Source organism: Sus scrofa, chromosome 13, assembly GCF_000003025.6.
Source record: "Sus scrofa isolate TJ Tabasco breed Duroc chromosome 13, Sscrofa11.1, whole genome shotgun sequence".
In the NCBI taxonomy this organism is placed as follows: Eukaryota; Metazoa; Chordata; class Mammalia; order Artiodactyla; family Suidae; genus Sus; species Sus scrofa.
This window is the reverse complement of record NC_010455.5, coordinates 69813296-69834775: the sequence shown is the minus strand read 5'-3', so window position 1 is coordinate 69834775 and position 21480 is coordinate 69813296. Positions and strand designations below refer to the sequence as shown.

The 21480-nt window shown below is 42.9% G+C and overlaps 1 protein-coding gene across 1 annotated transcript in view; it reads left to right on the top strand.

Annotated features, from left to right (window-relative positions):
* Positions 1–21480, top strand: part of C13H3orf20 (chromosome 13 C3orf20 homolog) — a 111677-nt gene that overhangs the window by 54053 nt on the left and 36144 nt on the right. Inside the window, exons 9-11 of the mRNA XM_021069369.1 lie at positions 11288–11419; positions 17574–17697; positions 18987–19239. Of these exons, the coding sequence (XP_020925028.1) occupies positions 11288–11419; positions 17574–17697; positions 18987–19239 (509 nt within the window). The remainder of the gene's footprint in view (positions 1–11287; positions 11420–17573; positions 17698–18986; positions 19240–21480) is intronic.

Here is a 21480-nt window from a genome sequence, read left to right as displayed (position 1 = left end):
GAGGCATTGGATGTCAGGCTGAGGAGTTGCATGCTATGTAGGAGGCTGCAGTGGCCAGTTTGTTTTTTGTCCACATATTTACTGTTCCCAGCATTTTCATTCCTCTTTGAAAATCTAGGTTTCCCCCAGTAACATTTCTCTTAAGCCAGAAGAACTTCTTTACAGTTTCTTAAATGCAGATCTACTGGCAACATATTCTGTTTTCTTTCATGTCAAAAAATGTCTTTATGAAGGAATATTTTTGCTAGATATGGCATTCTGGTTGACTTTTTTTCCTTCTAGTATTTTAAAGATACTGTTCTTAGAGTTCCTGTCATGGTTCAGTGCTAACAAACCTGACTAATATCCATGAGGATACAGGTTCGATCCCTGGCCTCACTCAGTGAGTTAAGAATCCGGCGTTGCTTAGAGCTGAGGTGTAGGTTGCAGATGCAGCTTGGATCCTGCATTGCTGTGGCTGTGGTGTAGGCCATAAACTGCAGCTCTGATTCAACCCCTAGTCTGGAAACTTCCATATGCTGCAGATGCGGCTCTAAAAAGCACACACACAAAAAAATTAAAAATTGATAAAGATATTGTCTTCCTGTGTCTGTCCTCCATAGTTTTTGATGAGAACTCTGTAGTTATTCAAATCATTGTTCATTTTCTCTATGTGGTTTCAAGATTTTCTTTCTTAGTTTTCTAAATTTGACTGTGCTGTCTCTGGGTATAGTTGCCTTAATATAAATCCTTTTTGAAGTTTACTAAACTTCTTTGATCTGTAAATTCACATCTTTCACAAAATTTGGAAAGTCTTCTGCCATTATTTTAGGGGGAAATTGTGCTCCACTCTCTTTCCTTTTCTTCTGAGATTCCAGTTACATGTATTTTAGACTTTTTAATAATTTTGTCCCAAAGGTCACTGACAGTCTGTTATTTTTGTTGTTGTTCAATACTTTTCTATTTACATTTCAGATTGCATAGGTTACATGGATCTACCTCCAAGTTCACTGACATCATTCTGTCATTTCCATTCTACTATTATGCTAATCCTGTGAAGTTTAAAAATTCTGGGTATATATTTTCAACTCTAGAATTTCCATTTGGTTCTTTTTTTTACATATAATTTCCATTTCTTTGATGAGATTTTGTAATTTTTCCTTCATTACAAGTATATTTTCCTTTGATCACTCAGTATGGTTAAATTAGCTGCTATAAAGTCCTTCTCTGATCATTTCAACACCTGTGAAAATGGCTCACAGTTCAGTTGTTTGTCACATGTTGGATAATTTTGTTTGTTCATTTGTTTTTTTTTTTTTTTTTTTTTTTTTTTTTTTTTTTTTTTTTTTTCTATTTCTGTGGGCCGCTTCTACGCATATGAGTTCCAGTAGCTAATCGAGCTTGCAGCTACAAGCACAGAAGCAATATTCTACAACAGTAAGGTTGTACCAATGGATCATCATCACAACCCAAATTTTTTATATAGGCATTTCCATCCCAAAACCCTCATCCCACCCCCCCACCCCCCAACCTGTCTCATTTGGAAACCATAAGTTTTTCAAAGTCTGTGAGTCAGTATCTGTTCTGCAAAGAAGTTAATTGTATCCTTTTTTTAGTGCTACATATACATTATAGCATATGATGTTGGTGTCTCATTGTCTGACTGACTTCATTTAGCATGATAATTTCTAGGTCTATCCATGTTGCTGCAAATGCTGTTATTTCTTTCCTTTTAATGGCTGAGTAATATTCCATTGTGTATATGTACCACATCTTCTTGATCCATTCCTCTGTTGATGGACATTTAGGTTGTTTGCATGTCTTGGCTATTGTATAGAGTGCTGTAATGAACATTGGAATATATGTATCTTTTCAAGTCATGGTTCTCTCTGTATGGATGCTCTGGAGTGGGATCGCTAGATCAAGTGGTAATTCTATTTTTAGTTTTCTGAGGAATCTCCATACTGTTTTCCACAATGGTTTCACCAAATTACATTCCTACCAACAGTGTAATGGGGTTCCATTTTCTCCACACCCTCTCCAGTACTTATTATTCGTAGACTTTTTGATGATGGCCATTCTGGCTGGTGTAAGGTGGTATCTCAGAGTGATTTTGATTTTCATTTCTCTAATAGTGAGTGATGTTGAACATCTTTTCATGTGTTTTTTGGCCATCTGTATGTCTTCTTTGGAGAATCGTCTGTTTAGATCTTCTGCCCATTTTTTGATGGGGTTGTTTTTGTTGTTATTGTTGTCGTTGTTTTGGTATTGAGCTACAGAAGGTGTTTATAAATTTTGGAGACTAATTCCCTGTCATTCGCTTCACTTGCAAATATTTTCTCCCATTTTGTGTGTTATCTCATTTTGTTTAAGGTTTCTTTTTGCTGTGTAGAAACTTTTAAGTTTAATTAAGTCCCATTTGTTTACTTTTGTTTTTATTGTCATTACTCTAGGAGGTGGATCTGAGAAGATATTGCTGGGGTTTATGTCGGAGAGTTTTTGGCCGATGTTTTCATCTAAGAGTATTATAGTATCTGGTCTTATATTTATGTCTTTAATCCATTTTGGGTTTATTTTTTTGTGGTGTTAGGAAGAGTTCTAACTTCATTCTTTTACATGTAGCTGTCCAGTTTTCCCAGCACAACTTATTGAACAGGCTGTCTTTTCTCCATTGTCTATTCTTGCCTCCTTTATCATAGATGAGTTGACTGTAGGTGTGTGGGTTTAATTCTGGGCTTTCTATCCTGTTCCACTAATCTATATTTCTGTCTTTGTGCCAGTACCATACAGTTTTGATGATGGTAGCTTTGTAGTATAATCTGAAGTCAGGGAGCCTGATTCCTCCAGCTCCATTTTTCTTTTTAAGAATATCTTTGGCTATTCCGTGTCTTTTGTGCTTCCAAACAAACTTTAAAATCTTTTGTTCAAAAGGGTGGGGAAAAATGTAATTGTAATGTATACATGTAAGGATAACTTGATCCCCTTGCTGTACAGTGGGAAAAAAAAATCTTAAAAAAATTTAAAAAATCTTTTGTTCAAGTTCTGTGAAAAATGTCCTTGGTAATTTGATAGGGATTGCATTTAATCTATAGATTGCCTTGTGTAGTATGGTCATTTTGATAATATTGACTCTTCTAATCCAAGAGCATGATGTGTCTTTCCATATGTTGGTGTCATCCTTGATTTCTTTCATCAGTGTCTTACAATTTTCAGAGTCCAGGTCTTTTGTCTCTTTAAGTAGGTTTATTCCTAAGTATTCTATTCTTTTTGATGCGATGGTAAATGGGACTGCTTCCCTAATTTCTCTTTCTGATCTTTCGTTGTTAGTGTACAGAAATGCAGTCAATTTATGTGCATTAATTTTGTATCCTGTGACTTTGCCAAATTCATGGATGAGCTCTAACAGTTTTCTGGTAGTCTTTAGGATTCTCTAGGTATAGTATCATGTCATCTGCAAATAGTGATAGTTTTATTTCTTCCTTTCCAAGTTGGATTCCTTTTATTTCTCTTTCTTCTCTGATTGCTGTGGCTAGGACTTCTAAAACTATGTTGAGTAGTAGTGATGAGAGTGGACACCCTTGTCTTGTTCCTGATCTCAGCGGGAATTCTTTCATCTTTTCACCATTGAGAATGATGTTTGCTGTGGGTTGTCATATATGGCCTTTATTATGTTGAGGTAAGTTTCCTCTATGCCCACTTTCTGAAGGGTTTTTTATCAGAAATGGGTGTTGGATTTTGTCAAAGGCTTTTTCTGCATCTATTGAGAAGATCATATGGTTTTTATTCTTCAGTTTGTTAATGTGGTGTACCACACTGATTGATTTGCAGATACTGAAGAACCCTTGCATCCCTGGGATAAATCCCACTTGATCATGATGTACAATCCTTTTAATGAATTGTTGGATTTGGGTTTGCTAGTATTTTGTTGAGGATTTTTGCATCTATGTTCATCAGCGAAATTGGCCTGTAATTTTATTTGTGGTATTTTTGTCTGGTTTTGGTATCAGGGTGATGATGGCCTCATAGAATGAGTTTGGGAGTGTTCCTTCCTCTGTAATTTTTTGGAATATTTTCAGAAGGATAGGTGTTAGCTGTTTTCTAAATGTTTGATAGAATTCGCCTGTGAAGCCATCTGGTCCTGGGCTTTTGTGTGTTGGAAGTTTTTAAATCACAGTTTCAATTTTAGTACTTGCGATTGGTCCACTCATCTTTTCTATTTTATCTTGGTTTAGTCTTGGAAGGTTGAACTTTTCTAAGAAATGTGCTAAGAAATTTGTCTATTCTAGGTTTTCCATTTTATTGGCATATAGTTGCATGTAGTAGTCTCTTCTGATCCTTTGTACTTCTGTTATGTCCATTGTAACTCCTCCTTTTTCATTTCTAATTTTTTATTTGAGTCCTCTCTCTTTTTTGCTTGATAAGTCTGGCTAAGGATTTATCAATTTTGTTGATCTTTTCAAAGAGCCAGCTTTTCATTTCATTGATCTTTTCTATGGTTTTCTTCATTTCTACTTCATTGATTTCTGCTCTGATCTTTATGATTTCTTTCCTACTGCTAACTTTAGGTCTTGTCTGTTCTTCTATCTCTGTATGCTTTAGATGTATAGTTAAGTTGTTCATTTGAGCTTTTTCTTGTTTCCTGAGGTAGGTTTGTATTGCTATAAACTTTCCTCTTAGAACTGCTTTTGCTGTATCCCATAGGTTTTGGAGTGTTGTATCTTTATTATCATTTGCTTCTAGGTATTTTTTAATTTCCTCTTTGATTTCTTCAGTGATCCATTGGTTATTTAGTAGTATATTGTTTGTGTTTTTTTGCAGTTTTTTTCTTATTGTTGATTTCTAGTCATATAACATTGTGGTCAGAAAGGATGATTGATGTGATTTCAATTTTCTTAAAGTTACTGAGGCTTGATTTGTGGCCCAGAATGTGATCAATCCTAGAGAATGTTCTTTGTGCCCTTGAAAAGAATGTGTATTCTGTTGCTTTTGGATGAAATGTCCTGTAAATATCTATTAAGTCCATCTGGCCAATGCTTCATTCAGGGCCTGTGTTTGCATATTGATTTTCTGTCTGGATGATCTGTCCATTGCTGTAAGTGGGGTGTTAAATTCCCCCATTATTATTGTGTTATTGTAGATATGTCCTTTTAAGGTCGTTACAGTTGCCTTATATATAGTGGTGATCCTATGTTGGGTGCATATATATTTATAATTGTTCTATCTTCTTCTTGGATTGATCCTTTGATCATTACATAATGTCCATAATTGTCTCTTGTAACATTCTTTATTTTAGGGTCTATTTTGTCTCAAATGAGTATCACTACTTCAACTTTCTTTTGATTTCCATTTGCATGGCATATTTTCTTTCATCCTCTCAATTTTTTATTTTATTACTCAATGAATTTATTACATTTATAGTTGTACAATGATCATCATAACATCCTCTCACTTTCAATTTGTATGTGTCCCTAGATTGAAGTGGATCTCTCAAAGACAGCATGTATATGGATCTTGTTTTTGTATCCATTCAGTTGGGGTGTTTAGTCCATTAACATTTAAGGTAATTATTGATATGTATGTTCATATTGCCATTTTATTAATTGCTTTGGATTTGGTTTTGTTGCTCTTTTTTCTTCCCTTCTTGTTCTCCCCTCTTCTGGTTTAATGACTATCTTTAGTGTTGTATTTGAGTTGATTTTTCATATTTGTTTGTGTATCAATTGTAGATTTTTGGTTTGCAGTTACCCTGAAGTTTTTTTTTTTTTTTTGTCTTTTGTCTTTTTGTTGTTGTTGTTGTTATTGTTGCTATTTCTTGGGCCGCTCCCGCGGCATATGGAGGTTCCCAGGCTAGGGGTCCAATTGGAGCTGTAGCCACCGGCCTACGCCAGAGCCACAGCAACGCGGGATCCGAGCCGCGTCTGCAATCTACACCACAGCTCACGGCAACGCCGGATCCTTAACCCACTGAGCAAGGGCAGGGATCGAACCCGCAACCTCATGGTTCTTAGTTGGATTCGTTAACCACTGCACCACGACGGGAACTCCCCTGAAGTTTTGATATAGGAGTGTATATATATAGGTGAGATTGTTTTAAGTTTTTGGTCTCTTAATTGCAATGCATCTCCAGTGTCCTGCATTTGTACTCTCCTCTCCTCATGATTTCTGATTTTGGTAGCATATTCGTGTATGGATGATTTCCTATCTTTACTGTATATATACCTTTGCTGGTGAGCCTTGTCCTTTGTGGTATTTTTGTTTCTAGTTGTGACCTTTCTTTTCTGCCTAGAGAAGTTCCTTTAATATTTGTTGTAAAGCTGGTTTCGTAGTGCTGAATTCTCTTAGCTTTTGTTATCTGTGAAGCTTTTGATTTCTCCTTCACATCTGAATGAGAACCTTGCTGGGTAAAGTAATCTTGATTGGAGGTTTTTTTTCTTTCATCATGTTAAGTATATGGTGCCACTCCCTCTGGCCTGCAGAGATTCTGCTGAAAAATCTGACAATAACCTTATCGGGGTTCTTGTGTATATTATTTGTTTCTTTTCCCTAGCTGCTTTCAGTATTTTCTCTGTCTTAAATTTTTGTCAGTTTGATTAATATGTGTCGCAGGGTGTTCCTCCTTGGGTTTATTTTATATGGTACTCGTTGCGCTTCCTGGATTTGAGTGAGTGGTTCCTTTCCCATGTTAGGGAAGTTTTCGACTATTATATTTAAAAATATTTTTTCTGTCCTTTTCTCTCTCTCTTCTCCTTCCCGCACCCATGTAATACTGATGGTGGTGGGTTTAAAATTGTCCTAGAGTTCTCTTAGACTGTTGTCATTTCTTTTCAATCTTTTTTCTCTTTTCTTTCTGCCTCAGTGATTTCCACTAGTCTGTCTTCCATCTTGCTTATTCGTTCTTCTGCCTCCTGTATTCTGCTATTGTTTGCCTCTAATGAATTTTTTATTTTAGTTGTTATATTTTTCATGTCTCCTTGCATAAGTTTTAAATCTTACATTTTTTTGCTCAGGGTTTGCTGTAAGTTATCAGTCTTTGCCTCCAGTTTATTTCCAACATCTTGCATCATGTTCAGCATTATCAGTCTAAAATCTCTTTCCTGGAGGCTGATAATCTCCAGATCACTTAGCTGTTTTACTGGGGTTTTTTCTTGCTCCCTTTTCTGAGTTGTAGTTCTCCGCCTTTTCATTTTTATAGGTGTTTGGTGTGGTGACCTGTTCGCACACAGTAGAGTTGTACCTCTCTTACTTCTGATGTCTAACCCCCTTTGTGGCTGAAGTTGGTACAGGGACTTGTAGGCTTTCTGATGGGAGGGACTGGTGCCTGCCTACTGGTAGGTGGAGCTGATTCCTGTCCCTCTGGTGGGTGAGATTTCGTCTCTGGGTGAGATTAGAGGCAGCTGTGTGCCTGGGGGAGCTTTAGGCAGCCTGTTTACTTATGGGTGGGGCTGTGATCCCACCTGGATTATTGTTTGCCCTGGGGCTTCTCAGCACTGATGGGTGGAGCCAGGTTTCCCAAAATGGCCACCTCTAGAGGAACACATGCTGATGAATATTCCCCAGTGCTTTGCCTCCAACGTCCTTTCCCAACAACAAGCCACAGTAACCCCCTCTTTTCCCAGGAGATACTCCAAGAACTGCAGTCAGGTCTGACCTAGATTCCTATGGAGCTTCTGCTTTGCCCTGGGACCCAGTGCACATGAAAGCCTGTGTATGTCTTTCAAAAATAGGATCTCTGTTTCTCCCAGTCCCATGGAGCTCCTGCACACAAGCCCCACTGGCCTTCAATGCCAGATGCTCTGGGGGCTCTTTCTTTCAAGGCCAGATCCCCAGGCATGGGGACCTGATGTTGGGCTCACAACTCTCACTCCTGTAAGTTAGCCTCTGTGATACAGTTACTTTCCAGTCTGTGGACTGCCTGCCTGGCAGGTATGGGATTGCTTATATCCTGTAATCACCCCTCCTACCATCTTGATGTGGCCTCCTCTTTGTCTTCTGGAGTGGGATATCTTTTTAAGTTTCCAGTTCATTTGGTTGACAGTTGTTCAGCATTTGGTTGTAATTTTGTTGTTTTTATGAGAGAAGGTGAGCTCAGGCTTTCTGTTCCACTGTCTTAATCCCATCTCCCACATGTTGGATAATTTTGGATTGCTGACATTATAGATGTTGTGAAGTCTCTGAAATCTTATATATTTCAGAGTGTATATTTCTGTTTTTCTTTCTTTCTTTCTTTTTTTTTTTTTTTTTTTTTTTGCTTCTTAAGGCTGCACCCATGGCATATGGCAGTTTCCAGGCTGGGGTTCAAATCAGAGCTGTAACTGTTGGCCTGTGCCACAGCCACAGCAACTCAGGATCTGAGCCTTGTCTGTGGCCTACACCACAGCTCACAGCAACGCCAAATCCTTAACCCACTAAGGGAGGCCAGGAATCAAACCTGCAACCTCATACTGAGTAGTTGGATTCATTTCCACTGTGGCCACAACAGGAACTCCTTATGTTTCTGTTTTAACAGGCAGTAGATATGGTTAGCTTTATACCACAAATTTTGTCCCACTCACAGTGGGACAGCAGCTGAAATCTCAGTTCAGTTTTTTATTCCCCTGGGAGTAAGCTGCCTTACATCTACACTGCTCACACATGGTTCAGTGATCAGCTGAAATTGTGGACTGTTGATTCTATTTCCCTGTCCCTTTTGGAATTCTCACCTTACTTTTCTGTGACTGTAGTTTGCTCCATGTTTGGTCATTTGGTTCTTTGGTGCTGAAAGAATTCATGCTATCTTGGTCCTTTTAAGTCTTAACTCTTCAAAATCTGTCTGCTTTTGAGAGTTCCTGCAGTGGAGCAGTGGGTTAAGGACTCAGCATTGTCACCAGTGTGGCTTGGGTTGCTTCTGTGGTGGGGGTTCAGTCCCTGGCCTGGGAACTTCCACATGCTGCAGGTGCTGACCCTCAAAAAAGAATCTGTCTGCTTTTTCTTATTCTTCTGAGCCTTTGAGTAGATGTTTTATGTATTTTTTTCAGGTTCTGTGGGAGGATCAGTTTGTTGGGAGCTGACTCACCTATATTGGGTGTATAACCAGCTGGGTTTTGTTTTTTTTTTTTGTCTTTTTGCCCTTTTCTAGGGCCACTCCCATGGCATATGGAGGTTCCCAGGCTATGGGTCTAATTGGAGCTGTAGCCATCGGCCTACGCCACCACAACTCAGGATCCGAGCCATGTCTGCAACCTACACCACACACAGTTCATGGCAACGCCGGATCCTTAACCCACTGAGCAAGGCGAGGGATTGAACCCTCAGCCTCATGGTTCCTAGTCGGATTTGTTAACCACTGCGCCACAACGGGAACTCCGAGCTGGTTGTTTTTTAAGCTGAGGACTGGCATGCTTGGCCAGCATTTGTGTGGAAGGTCAACCAGAAAAGGAAAGGTCAGTGGATGGGCTAGTAGAAAGACTAGTTAAGGAGTTACTAGTCAGACCTGACATAAAGAAGGGTAGTAATAATATTTTTTACAGGGGCCATTTCAGTAAAAGAAATCAGTGGCATTCAGAAATGGGCTATAGAGGAGAAACGAGAGGAGGAGGAATGATCCTTATGGATTGTGTGTGTCTGGGTGGAACAAAGTAGTTTCTGAGAGGCTCAGAGACCCATGTGGTTTTAGATGTGCTGACTGGGCTCAGTGGAACATATCCCTGTTGTGATAGGGATCCTCATTACTAAGAAAGATTGGGCACGATGGATACATGAACTGGCTCATGAACTCCCAGAAGATAACCACTGCCTGAGTTTGTAGAGCACCATCTTTGGGACACCGGGAAGAGGGAAGAAGAAAAAACAAACAAACAAACAAAAAAACGCCAAGGGAGCAAGATAATTAAAAACAGCTCTACCAAGCTAAGCCCTTTGCTTATTTTTTCTGTGAAATCTGTTCATTGCCCTCAGAGGAAGATTCTGTTACTGTCTTCAGGCTCAGAGTAGGTAAGCAACCTGCCTGATGTGCCCAGCTGGTCAGTGGGAACCTGTCCAACCATAGCACTTGAGCTTCCAACCACAGCTCACAGCTGTTCTGTATTCTCTAGAAGGAGAGCAGGAGCCAGTAGTGTCTCTCTTAAGTGAAAGTGACCTACAGGTTTCAAGATGTCACAGACTTGGCAGGGAGATGGTCATGAATCAGATGTTTTCAGGGTATGGAAGGGGATTAGCATCCAGACTGCAGAGAATGAGGAAGGAGCTCAATGGTAAGGAAGTTGAGCTGGACCTTTGGACCAAGTGGAATTGTAGATGGAAAAGGAAGGAATGAAGATGGAGAGTGCTTTCTTACTTCTGAGGAGTCCTGGGGTGCTTGTAGATTGGGGTGTCAAGACTGAGGAGACTTCGCCACACAGCTGTAGAGCTGCAGACACCCAGGCCCCTAGTGGGGCCATGGTGCATAATTCATTCTTTGCACATTCGAACTGTCCAGGGCTTACATGTGCATTGCTCTGCCACATCCTGATAATATCCGTTTGTGTTTGGTGTGGCCCTTTGTGGTTTAGGAAGCCACTTCCATAGTCTTTCTCTCATTTGAATCTAATACTAGCCTTTTGACTCTTTCGTATTGAAGATTAGGAGCTTCAGAGAGGTCCAGTCGCTTGCTAACAAGGAGCAGGATTGAGACTCACCCAAGACCACAGAGTTCTCAACAAGGAATGAGTTGCTATAAGGGCAGCCTACTTGCTACCTAGGAAATCCCACCCTTTGGGAAGTGATGGGGAAGGGTGGCTCCTCCTTAGGGGAAGAGTAGTGACACATTTGTTGACTACAGGAGAGGGGACCAAGCATGTGTGGCTTGGCCCTGGCTCACTTTCCCTTTGGCATCTGACTGCCCACCTGCAGAAGGGTAAGCTCTGGTGCCCCTGCCAAGGAGCCCTGCAAGCTGTAGAGAAAGACTCCTAGTCAGACCTGGGGCCTGGGGAGACATATTGTCAGATTCAGGGACCATGTTGGCTCTTACCCAAGGTGCATTACTGTTTGGCTCTACCAGAACCAACACCAGTTCGATCCCCATGTCTCCTTCACAGGTGGTTCCAAGTTTGGATTGGAAAGGGAAAGGGCAGGGATAAGCAACCATCATTACTTGTTCCACTGATTCTCCCCCAAAGATAAACTGGAATTCTTATGTCTTCTCCATAAAAGTAAATTCTAACATAATAACAGAAAGATTGTATAGCTCCCTCAGCTCCAAGCCAAAGGGATTCTGTGCTTTGTGATGAGTCAGGAAGGGATAGGTGGACAACAGGAACAGGGGTCCACTGAGTACCGGTTTCTTCATCCACAGGTGAATGAGCAAATGAAGCTGACGGTGCTAGGGCAGGATTCCATCATGGTCACCTTCACCTCCTTGAATGAGACAGTAACACTCCCCATATCGGCCAACAACTGTCCCCATGGGACATCTCACGATAAACGGGTAAGGCACATAGACCAGTTACCCAGGCCTGACCCCAGGGCATTTTTTTTGGTCATTTTTTTAGGGCTACACCTGCAGCATATCAAAGTTCCTGGGGTAGGGGGTGAATAGGAGCTGTAGCTTCCAGCCTATGCCACAGCCATAGCCACAGCAACGCAGATCTGAGTCATATCTGTGACCTATACTGCAGCTTATGGCAATGCTGGGTCCTTTAACCCACTGAGTGAGGCCAGGGAATGAACTGGCATCCTCCTGGATTAGTCAAGTTCTTAAACCTCTGAGCCACAATAGGAACTCCCCAGGGCATTTTTCTTTCTTTCTTTCTTTTTTTTTTTTTTTTTTTTTGCTTTTTAGGGCCACACCTGTGGCATATGGAGGTTCCCAGGCTAGGGGTCAAATCAGAGCCACAGCTGCCAGACTACACCACAGTCACAGCAATGCAGGATCCAAGCCATGTCTGGGACCTACGTCACAACTCATGGCAACACCAGATCCTTAACCCACTAAGCAAGGCAGGGATCAAACCTGCAACTTCATGGTTCCTAGTCAGATTCGTTTCTGCTGCACCATGACGGAAACTCCCCCAGGTCATCTTAATGTGGTTGTCCCTTCATATCTTAATACCTTTTCTCTTTCTACTTCCCCCACCCCATATAAAGCCCTACTTTTTTTCTCTACCTAATGGACTCCGACTCATCATTCATGGTCTGACCTTAGTACCACCTTGTCCATGAAACTTCTCTCAAGAGTCTTTCTGTTGTGACATAATCCAATTCAGACTAGCTTGAGCATGCAGAGACTGTATTGGCTCAGTAAACTGAAAAGTAAGTCTGTAGATATGCAGCTTCAAGCATGGCTGGATCCAGGTCCTTAAATGATTCCACCAGATCTTCACCTCTTGGCTCTACCTTTCTCTTTACTGGTTTTATTCACAAGGAGTTCCTCCCTTAGGGTGACAAGATGGTCATGAGCATCTCTGGGCTCACTGTTCTACCAGCTTTAGTCTCCCCAAGAGAAAGAGGGCTTCTTTTTTCTAAGTGTTCCGATAGAAGTGCCAACACCAACATCATTGGCTCCATCTGCTGCCCATGCCTGAAATATTCTCTGTGGCCAGGAGTGTGTGTTGATCTCACTGGCCAGGCTGCCAGAAGCCAAGGGGTGCCATCAGCCCCAAGTGTGCAAATGATGAGGCAGGAGTGTTTTCCTAAAGGAAAATCATGGTGCTGTGACCAGAAGAGGGAGAGATGATGAAGGACAGAATAACTGCCCGTGTTTTGATGACCCTCCCCACCAACCCCTTTCCTGTCCCATGTCTACCTGTCTCCCTGCTCGGCCCTCCCAGCCACAACTGTCCTTCATTCCAGCACAGCTTTATTAACAGGCCAGCATCCTCTACCAAACTGGGAATTCCCTGCAGTTGCTACTGATGTCTGTTCCCCCAGGGCCCAGCACAAGGACTGCTTCAAATGAAATACTTGCTAATGGGTTAGATGAGAAAATAGCAGAGTCTGGAAACCTAGTTCTTCATTTGCTGGGTCTTTGTGGATCCTACTGTGTGCCTGGTCCAGAGTCAACATTGTGGAAAGATATGGAGAGGACAAAGGGGACAAAATCCCTGATCCCTGAGGGTTTTAGTCCAGAGGAGAACAGTTCATGTTCCCCATGAGACTGGGGTAGCCAAGGGCTTCTTGGTAGCTCTGGTCACTTGCATTCCACATGAGGCACTCATTGGGATTGGCTCATTCAGGAAGCCTCCTTGGAGCAGGAACAGGAGGACCACACTTCCCAGTTTTCCAATAGCTGGTCTTGGTTTACATTTATTAGTCCAGGAATTGCTAGTAGCATCCCTTTCACCCTCAGAAGTATCCAAGTTTGGGTGATACATTGTTATCCCCCAGAGGGAGACCCTTGTGCTGTGAGGACATTTGCCACCACATGCCATCAGGCTCACAGACCTGCAGGGCTGACAGAGCCCATAGGAACAGGAAGCCCCATGTCCTCCTTGTCACGGGGACATGAGAGGCAGGCTTTTGTTGGAGACCCATGTTATCTGAACAAGGCAGAACACCTCTGTTTCTCCTGGACGGAAGCATTGCACCTGTTTTTTCTACCGCTCTTTTATTTCAGCAGCATTTCAACTTCAATAATTCATTAACTAATTCTGTAAATGTGTATTAGCACTTGTTGTGTGCCAGGTTGGCTGTTGGGAATGTAGTGGAAGAAGCCTCACTCCCTCTAGTCTCTGAAATACTCTCAGTCTAATGGAAGGGTCAAAAGCATCAACATGGGTTGTGACCCCGTTTGACTGGCATGGTGTGCCAGAGAGAGGGGCGCTGTGGGAGGTGCTGGGGTTTGGGGAGAGAGTGCTTCTTAAAGGGGTCTCATTGAGCACCCAGGAAACTCAGGCTGTCCTCTTCAGTGAGCAAAAACAACTCCAGAATTTTGAGTCCATCTGGACTGAGATGCCTGGCTGTGCTGATTGATGAGTCTGTTCTGCCCATTTGGTTCCATGCTCTTACTCTAAAAGTCATAGTTGGGTGACTAAGTACACAGGATATATGAAGTCACTTGTATATATTCTTTAGGACCTTTTTAGACTGTATTTAAAAACGTGCATTTACTTTTCTTGTCAAAGGCAATAGATAATAGAAAAAATTTTGTTCCCATAAAATTGCAGTAATGCTTTATTTTTCTGGCAACCCCTTGTTTGGTAATCTCTGAAATTTGGAACATGGCTAAGAACTAGAACATAAATACTTGAAGATCCCCATGAGCAGCTGAAAGAAATCACTCTGTGTCCCTGTACTAAACATGTCCCCTAGACCTAGGCAAGCCTCAGTCATTCACATCTGGGATCAGAGCTTTAGAGCTGAGCTGTCCAGTATGGTAGCCATGAGTCACAGATGACTATTGAGCACTTGAAATGTGACAATTTCAGATGGAGATAGGCTGGAAGTGGGAACATACGCTGCATTTCAAAGACTTAGTATGAAAAGAGAATGTAGGAGTTCCCGTCATGGCGCAGCAGAAACGCATCCAACTAGGAACGATGAGGTTGCCGGTTCAATCCCTGACCTCGCTCAGTGGGTTAAGGATCCGGCATTGCTGTAAGCTGTGGTGTAGGTCCCAGACATGGCTTGGATCCCGTGTTGCTGTGGCTGTGGTGTAGGCCAGGCCAGCGGCTACAGCTCCAATTAGACCCCCTAGCCTGGGAACCTCCATATGCTGCGGGTGAGGCCCTAGAAAAGACAAAAGACATAGAAATCTACATTCCATTTTCTTTCTTCTTCTTCTTCTTTTTTTTTTTTTTTTTTTTTTTTTTTGTCTTTTATCTTTTTAGGGCCGCACCCGCAGCATATGGAGGTTCCCAGGCTAGGCGTCTAATTGGAGCTGTAGCTGCTGGCCTGGCCTACACCACAGCCACAGCAATGCAGGATCCAAGTCATGACTGTGACCTACACCACAGCTTATGGCAATGCTGGATCCTTAACCCACTGAGCAAGGCCAGGGATCAAACCTGCAGCCTCATGGTTCCTAGTCAGATTCATTAACCACTGTGCCACAATGGGAGCTCCCAGAATGTAGATTTCTTAGTGATCATTTATTTTGATTATATTTGCAGTTACCATATTTTTGATGTGTTGAAATAAACAAATATGTTAGAGTTAGTTTCACCTTTTGATGATGTTTTTTTAACATGACTTTAGAAACATTTAAAACTACACATGCAGCTCACATTATATTTCTCCTGATCAGTGGGGCTCTAGGAGGTGGAGTCCCTATTAAGGGAAGCTCACAGAGGCAGTTTGACAGTGTGGAAGGAGGCTGGACATTAATGAAAAAGAACATTGTAACTCAGAAAGCCTGACCACTTTGGGGACTTTTGGTATAGAGGTAAACAGACAAGGACATTGATAGCTTCTGAAAACTACCACATCCTAGAGGAGAGTCGTCAGTGTTCACCAAGGAGACTGACTTGCCCCAAAGCATATGGTTATATCCCTTCTGTTTGAGAATGCACGGAGGTTTGCTTTATAGTACAAACTTCTAACTAGATAAACAACAAATAAAGAAATATCTACTTACTGTAGGTTATGGGATTTCCAAATGTTGACCCTAAGCTTCCAGGCTAAACATCTCGGAATATTTTCACATGAAATCCCAAGGCTCAGAGAACTGTCTTTAGATTCTTGAACTTTGAGAGCTACAAGGACCGCCCCCCTTCACCCCCAGGAAGTGTTGTTGAGTCAGGAGGCTGGCAAAGAGCTTCAGCTAGCAGGGGGTCTCAGGCCTTGGGCATCCTTTCCCTTGTTTGGACTGTTTCCTCATATGTGCAGTGATATTAAAGGCTCACCCAGCTTTCCCACACTCCTCTCCTGGGACTTTAAAAATCCATTCAGTTCCACTGTCTGTGTTTGTGTCTGTGTCTGCGTGTGTGTGTTTGGAGCTGGTTGTAACCCAACAGCAAATCCATGGCAGTCTAGGAAAGCTGGTGGGTAAGGGTTAGGGTGGCCTCCTCTCTCACACTCCCTGTCACACTGGAAACTTGTTAAATGCTTTCCCCGGATACCCATCACCCCAAAAGGAACCAGCCATCAGAGTGACAGGCAGAATGACAGTTCCAGCTATTATGGCCCTGCAGCCAAGCTCCTCACTAAATATTTCTATCAAGGCAGCACCTTGGAAGCGAGGAAATGCCTCAATTTAAATGCTTTATTAGCCCAGTGCTGCCTCAAATCCTTTTTGGAAGCAGTCTTGGGTATAAATTACAGATAAATAAAATCAGCCCAGAGGCTGGGGCCAACAGTTGGAAGAATGGTTGAGACTTAGCTATTAATTGGGGCATCCTTTTCAGAAGTCCTGCCTGCAGGGCAAAAAGAGACATGTGGCTGACTTCCTCATAATTCTGAAAATCTGTCTACTGCCTACCCTGCTCTCTCTACCTAAGGCTTCAATTCTGCAGAAGAAAAATTATTTCACACCCCCTCTGTGTGAGGAAGGCCATAAAGAGAGCTTGGATCTTGGAGTTCCGTCATGGCTCAGCAATAATGAACCTGAGTAATATCCATGAGGATGTGGGTTCAATCCCTGGCCTCATTCAGTGCGTTAAGGATCCGGCATTGCTGTGAGCTGGGTGTAGGTCACAGATGTGGTTTGAATCTAGGGTTGCTGTGGCTGTGGTGTAGGCTGGCAGCTACATCTCTCATTTGACCCCTACCTAGCCTAGGAACATCCATATGCCTCGGATGCAGCCCTAAAACAACAACAAAAGAAAAAAAAAAAGGCAGCAGATGGATCTTGCCTTCAGGGGCCTGATGAAAGTAAAAGTGGCCAGGACTTAGGACCCAGGACAGGAAGGACAGGAAGGAGTGGATGTGCAGGTTGAGGTGAGAAGTGATTGCTGTGGGCTGAGGAAGTCTGAGAAGCCTTCCCAGAGAAAGAGTCAGTCCCTGACTGCCATCAACTCCACAGAATCTGAGCCTAGTTCCGCCCTAGCAGAAGGGAAGAATGAACTGTAGCTTGTCCTCAGCCATCCCACAGGAGCCCCAGAGCCAGCGTGGCCCTTTGCAGTAATCCCGGATTGAGTCGGGAAGCCTGGGCCCTTGTGCCTCATGGGGACCAGTCAGTCTGCGTAACCCTGGCGCAGGGCAGTTTCTTTGGGGTGAAAAGGGTTCTGGGGGTTGTGCAGTAGGGGAAGACTGGCAGCAAAGGCTCTGGAAGGTGTTTGTCCATCCAGTTATTTATAATGCAAGAAGCATTTATTGAGTGCCTTCTGTATGATGGGCACTTGGACCCAGAGGAGACCAAGACCCAGTCCTTGTCCTCTAGGAGTTTAGAGTCAGGCTGGGGAGAGAGACTTGCAGGCCACTGATTACTTGGGAGAAGGGCCAACCTCTGTTTTCAGGCTGCTTAAAGAGCACGGTGGGCACGGTGGGGTCCAAAGCAAGGAATAGTCCTGCCCAGTGCATGCAGCTTCCAGGAGGGAACGTGCGAGGCAGGTTGGGTCAGTGCGGGGTCCCTTGGCTAAGGGAAAAGAGATGAGTCTCAGGCAGGGACAGCACATCCTGTAAGCCAGTGCAAAGCCAGGTGGTCACTGGACTGGGCACATGGCTCCTGGCAGGGCAGGTGACAATGCCCCTCGGCCTCTACCCAGATGACCCACAGAATCAGCAGCATGGACGAAAAGTTGTCTAAGATGAGCCGGGCCCTGGCAGAGATCAAGAGGCGGTTTCAGAAGACAGTGTCCCAGTTCATGAACTCTGTCCTACTGGCGGCAGGTGAGGAGGCAGGGGAGGATGACATCCTATCTGATAGCTTCCCAAATCCTAAGCCACCAGCTAGTCACCTCCAAGGACAGCCCTTTACCACCCCAGGGTGGTAGCGCAGCAGGAGGACTCCCAGTGGCAATGGGATGAGTAGGCTCGGAATGGGGAAGGCTTGCAGCCGATAATGGCCACCTTCACCAGCAATAACTTCTAAGAGCTCTCTGCTTGTCTTTAATGTCTCCATGTGATTACTTTTCCCTTGGGTCTGTCTCAGTCTTTCTGTCACTCTCTCTTTCCCTGACCATACATGTCATTCACAACTCCATTTCACATATCACTCATCATCTGTTTGTAGCCTCTGTTCCTCTCCTTGTTGTGGAAGGTCTCGGGAAAAGAGAGAAAAGCAGCCACCTCACTAGGCTGTCCCTGTTAGGCCCACAGAGATCCCCAAGGCCAGCATGAGTGGCCTCAGGATCCCTCCCATATTGGCTCTCCTCACTGCTGATGGGCCTGGGGGCAAAGGAACATTGACATCCCCACCCCCAGATTCCATGCCATCCCCTGGCTGGGTTCAGAGAGGCTCCCTGAGGTGTTCCTCCTTGTCCCTCAAGACTCAGTTCAACTCTGCCCCTCCTCTGGGAAGCCTGCCCTGACCTCCTGGCAAAAGGGGTCACACTTTTCTCTGGGCTCCCACACACTTTATGCATGCTCTAATTATAAATCTTACTGCCTAGCATTATGAATATTTCTTTGTTTTCCTATCCCCACACTCCTGCTCAGAGTTCCCAGAGGCAGGGAACCCTGTATGGGGTCATCTCTGTGTGCCCATTACCCAGCATTCAATAAATATTTGGTAAGTGAATAAAGGAATGAGAGGTCCCTGGCCAGTCTCACAAAGAAAGTAAAACAATACAAATAAATAAAATACAACACAGAACATAGATGGAAATTTCTTGAACCTGGAGGCACAGGGAACAGTATTCTCAAGGAGGGAACAGCATGGATGCCTTGTATACTCAGCCTCTACACTGAGTGCCATGAAGGACACAGGACCTGGGGGAGGAGGGATCTAAGCTGGATCTTCAATGAACAGAACTGAGATGGGTTCATTCTTAGGTTCAGCTAGCACTTTTGATCCACTGACTGCACTGGGTTTGAAACACTGTGCCAGACAACAGGGGAAGCAGCCCAGCCACAGACTCTGTAAGAGTGAAGGCCCGGAGAGGGAGATGTATAGCCTCTCGTCAGGGAAGAGGGACCAGGCCTTGGAGAAGAGTAATGGCAGCGTCTTCTGTCCACAGGCCTGTTCACTATAGAATATCCAGTAAAGGCAGAGGCAGAAATCAATGGAACCAGGGTAAGATCTGGGCCCTATCTTGAGCGGGGCACCAAGCTAAGTTTACACCCCGGAGAAATCGTCTTATTACGATCTCAGTCTGCCCGACCTGAATCCTCGATTGGAGAGTCTTCAAAAGAAGAGCCAGGGTCAGCTCCTGTGAGCCCCACTCGGAAGAAGACTGTCAAGGTCAAAGCCAAGGCCACGGTCACACCCAGGTGGGCTCGGGCTTTCATTTCTTCCAGCTTCAATGTGTGAGATGCTGAGATAGGTAGAGACATGCCATAGTGAACAGAACGAATGAGGCCCCTTGTCTTGGAGTTGCAATTCTAGGAGTGGAGAAAGATAGAAGATAAACATGTGAATGACTGAAATGATTTTAGGTGGTCATAAGGGCTTGAAGAAAGTAAATTAAGGAAATGGGTTAGAAAAGAGCTGGCAAACTATGGTGGGGGGCCAAGTCTCAACCCCTGCCTGACTTTTTGTGGGTGAGCTGAGAGTGGTTTTTATGTTTTTAAATGCTTGGGAGGAAAAAAATCAAAAAGAATCTTTCATGACATGTGAAATGATGTGAAATTCAGATGTCAGTATCCATAGGTGAGGTTTTGGCACAGCCATGCCCGCTCATTTACATGTTGTCTGTGGCTGCTTTCCTGCTAAAATGGAAATGTTGTCATTGTGACCGAGAACACCTGGACCTTTATGGAAAATGCTGAGAGACCCCAGGCATGGAGAGTGATGGGGGATTGAGGTGGGATGTGCTACACTAGGTGGACAGTCAAGTAAGCAATTCTGAGGAGATAATATTTTAATAGAGACCTGAGGAATAAAAAAATAGCCACAAAGAAGGACAGGGGAAGAACGTCAGGCAGTGGACAGAATATGTACAAAGAGCTTGTTACAAGAACAAGTTTGATATGAGTTAGGGAAAGTGAGATGACCAGTGTGGAACATTGTGAGGGAGGAAGAGAGGAATGCAAATCAAGGACAGAGAGGTAGGCAAGAACCCGGTCAGGTAGCCTTGTTAGTGTTAGAAAAAGCTGGTCCATAACTTTAAGGCAAGAAGTGACATCATCTGATGTATCAGGTTTTTAGAAAACTTAAAAAAAAAAAGATGATATATCTCTCTCTTATATATATGTATTTTTTGTCTCTCGCTCTCTCTCTCTCTCTCTTTTTTTTTTTTTTTTTTTTTTGTATTTGTAGGGCTGTCCTGCAGCAAATGGAGGTTCCCAGGATACGGGTCCAGTTGGAGCTCTAACTTCTGGCCTACATCACAGCCACAACAACTCGAGATCTGAGCCATATCTGTGACTTACACCATAGCTCACGGCAACCCTGGATCCTTAACCCACTGAGAGAGGCCAGGGATCGAACCCTCGTCCTCATGGATGCTAGTCAGGTTTTTTAACCACTGAGCCATGGTGGGAACTCCTATCTCTTACATTTTAACTTTAAAAATACAGTGAGTTCCCTGGTGGCTCAACAGGCTAAGGATCTGGTGTTGTCACAGCTATAGCTTGGATTGCTGCTGTGGTGCAGGTTTGATCCCTGTCCTGGGAACTTTTGCCTGCTATGGGCGCTTCCAGAATTTTTTTTTCATGAAATATAGAGAAATAAACAATGAAAATGAAACAGTGTATCTTGAGTGTATAGCTCAGTGTGTATCACAAAGTAAACATACTCTATAAGCCCCAAGAAACAGAACATATTCAGCTCTTTAGAAATTCCCATTTGTCCCCTCACAATCAATAATCCTACCCTCCTCCCCAAAAGAAGGTTTCTAATACCATAGATTAGTCTTTTTTTTTTTTAACTATTTAAATAGAACTATTTGGTATGTATTTGTTGTCTGGCCTCTTTTGCTAAATGTTATAATGTGAGATTTATCCGTGTTGCTGTGTGTGGCAATAGTATGCTTATTTTCATTGCTATGTAATAATCTATTATAAGACTACTCTAAAAATTTTATGCATTCTATGGATTTTGGATTGGTTGCAGTTTTAGTAATGACAGACCATGCTGATATTTGCCTATGTCCTTATTTCTGGTTGGCATATGCCTGGACATGAAATTGATGTCATAGAGTATGTGTATGTTCTTCTAGAGTAGAGACTGTCCATTTTCCAAAATTCTGGTATCAGGTTCCACTCTTACTTGGTATTGTCAGCTTTTTTTCCCTTAAATTTTAGCCATTCTAATATATGTGTAGTAATGTTTCATTTTCCTTTTCATTTGCATTTGTCCAGTTACTAATTATGTAGAGCATGTTTTCATTGACTTATTTACCATTCATATTTTTCTTTGGTGGAATATCTCTTCAAACCTTTTGCATACTTTTCATTGGGTTATTTGTATTCTTATTGTTGAGTTTTGAGAGTTCCTTACTTGGATATAAGTCCTTTATCAGATTTGCAACTTTGAACTATTTTTTCCCAGTCTGTGGCTTTATTTTTCAT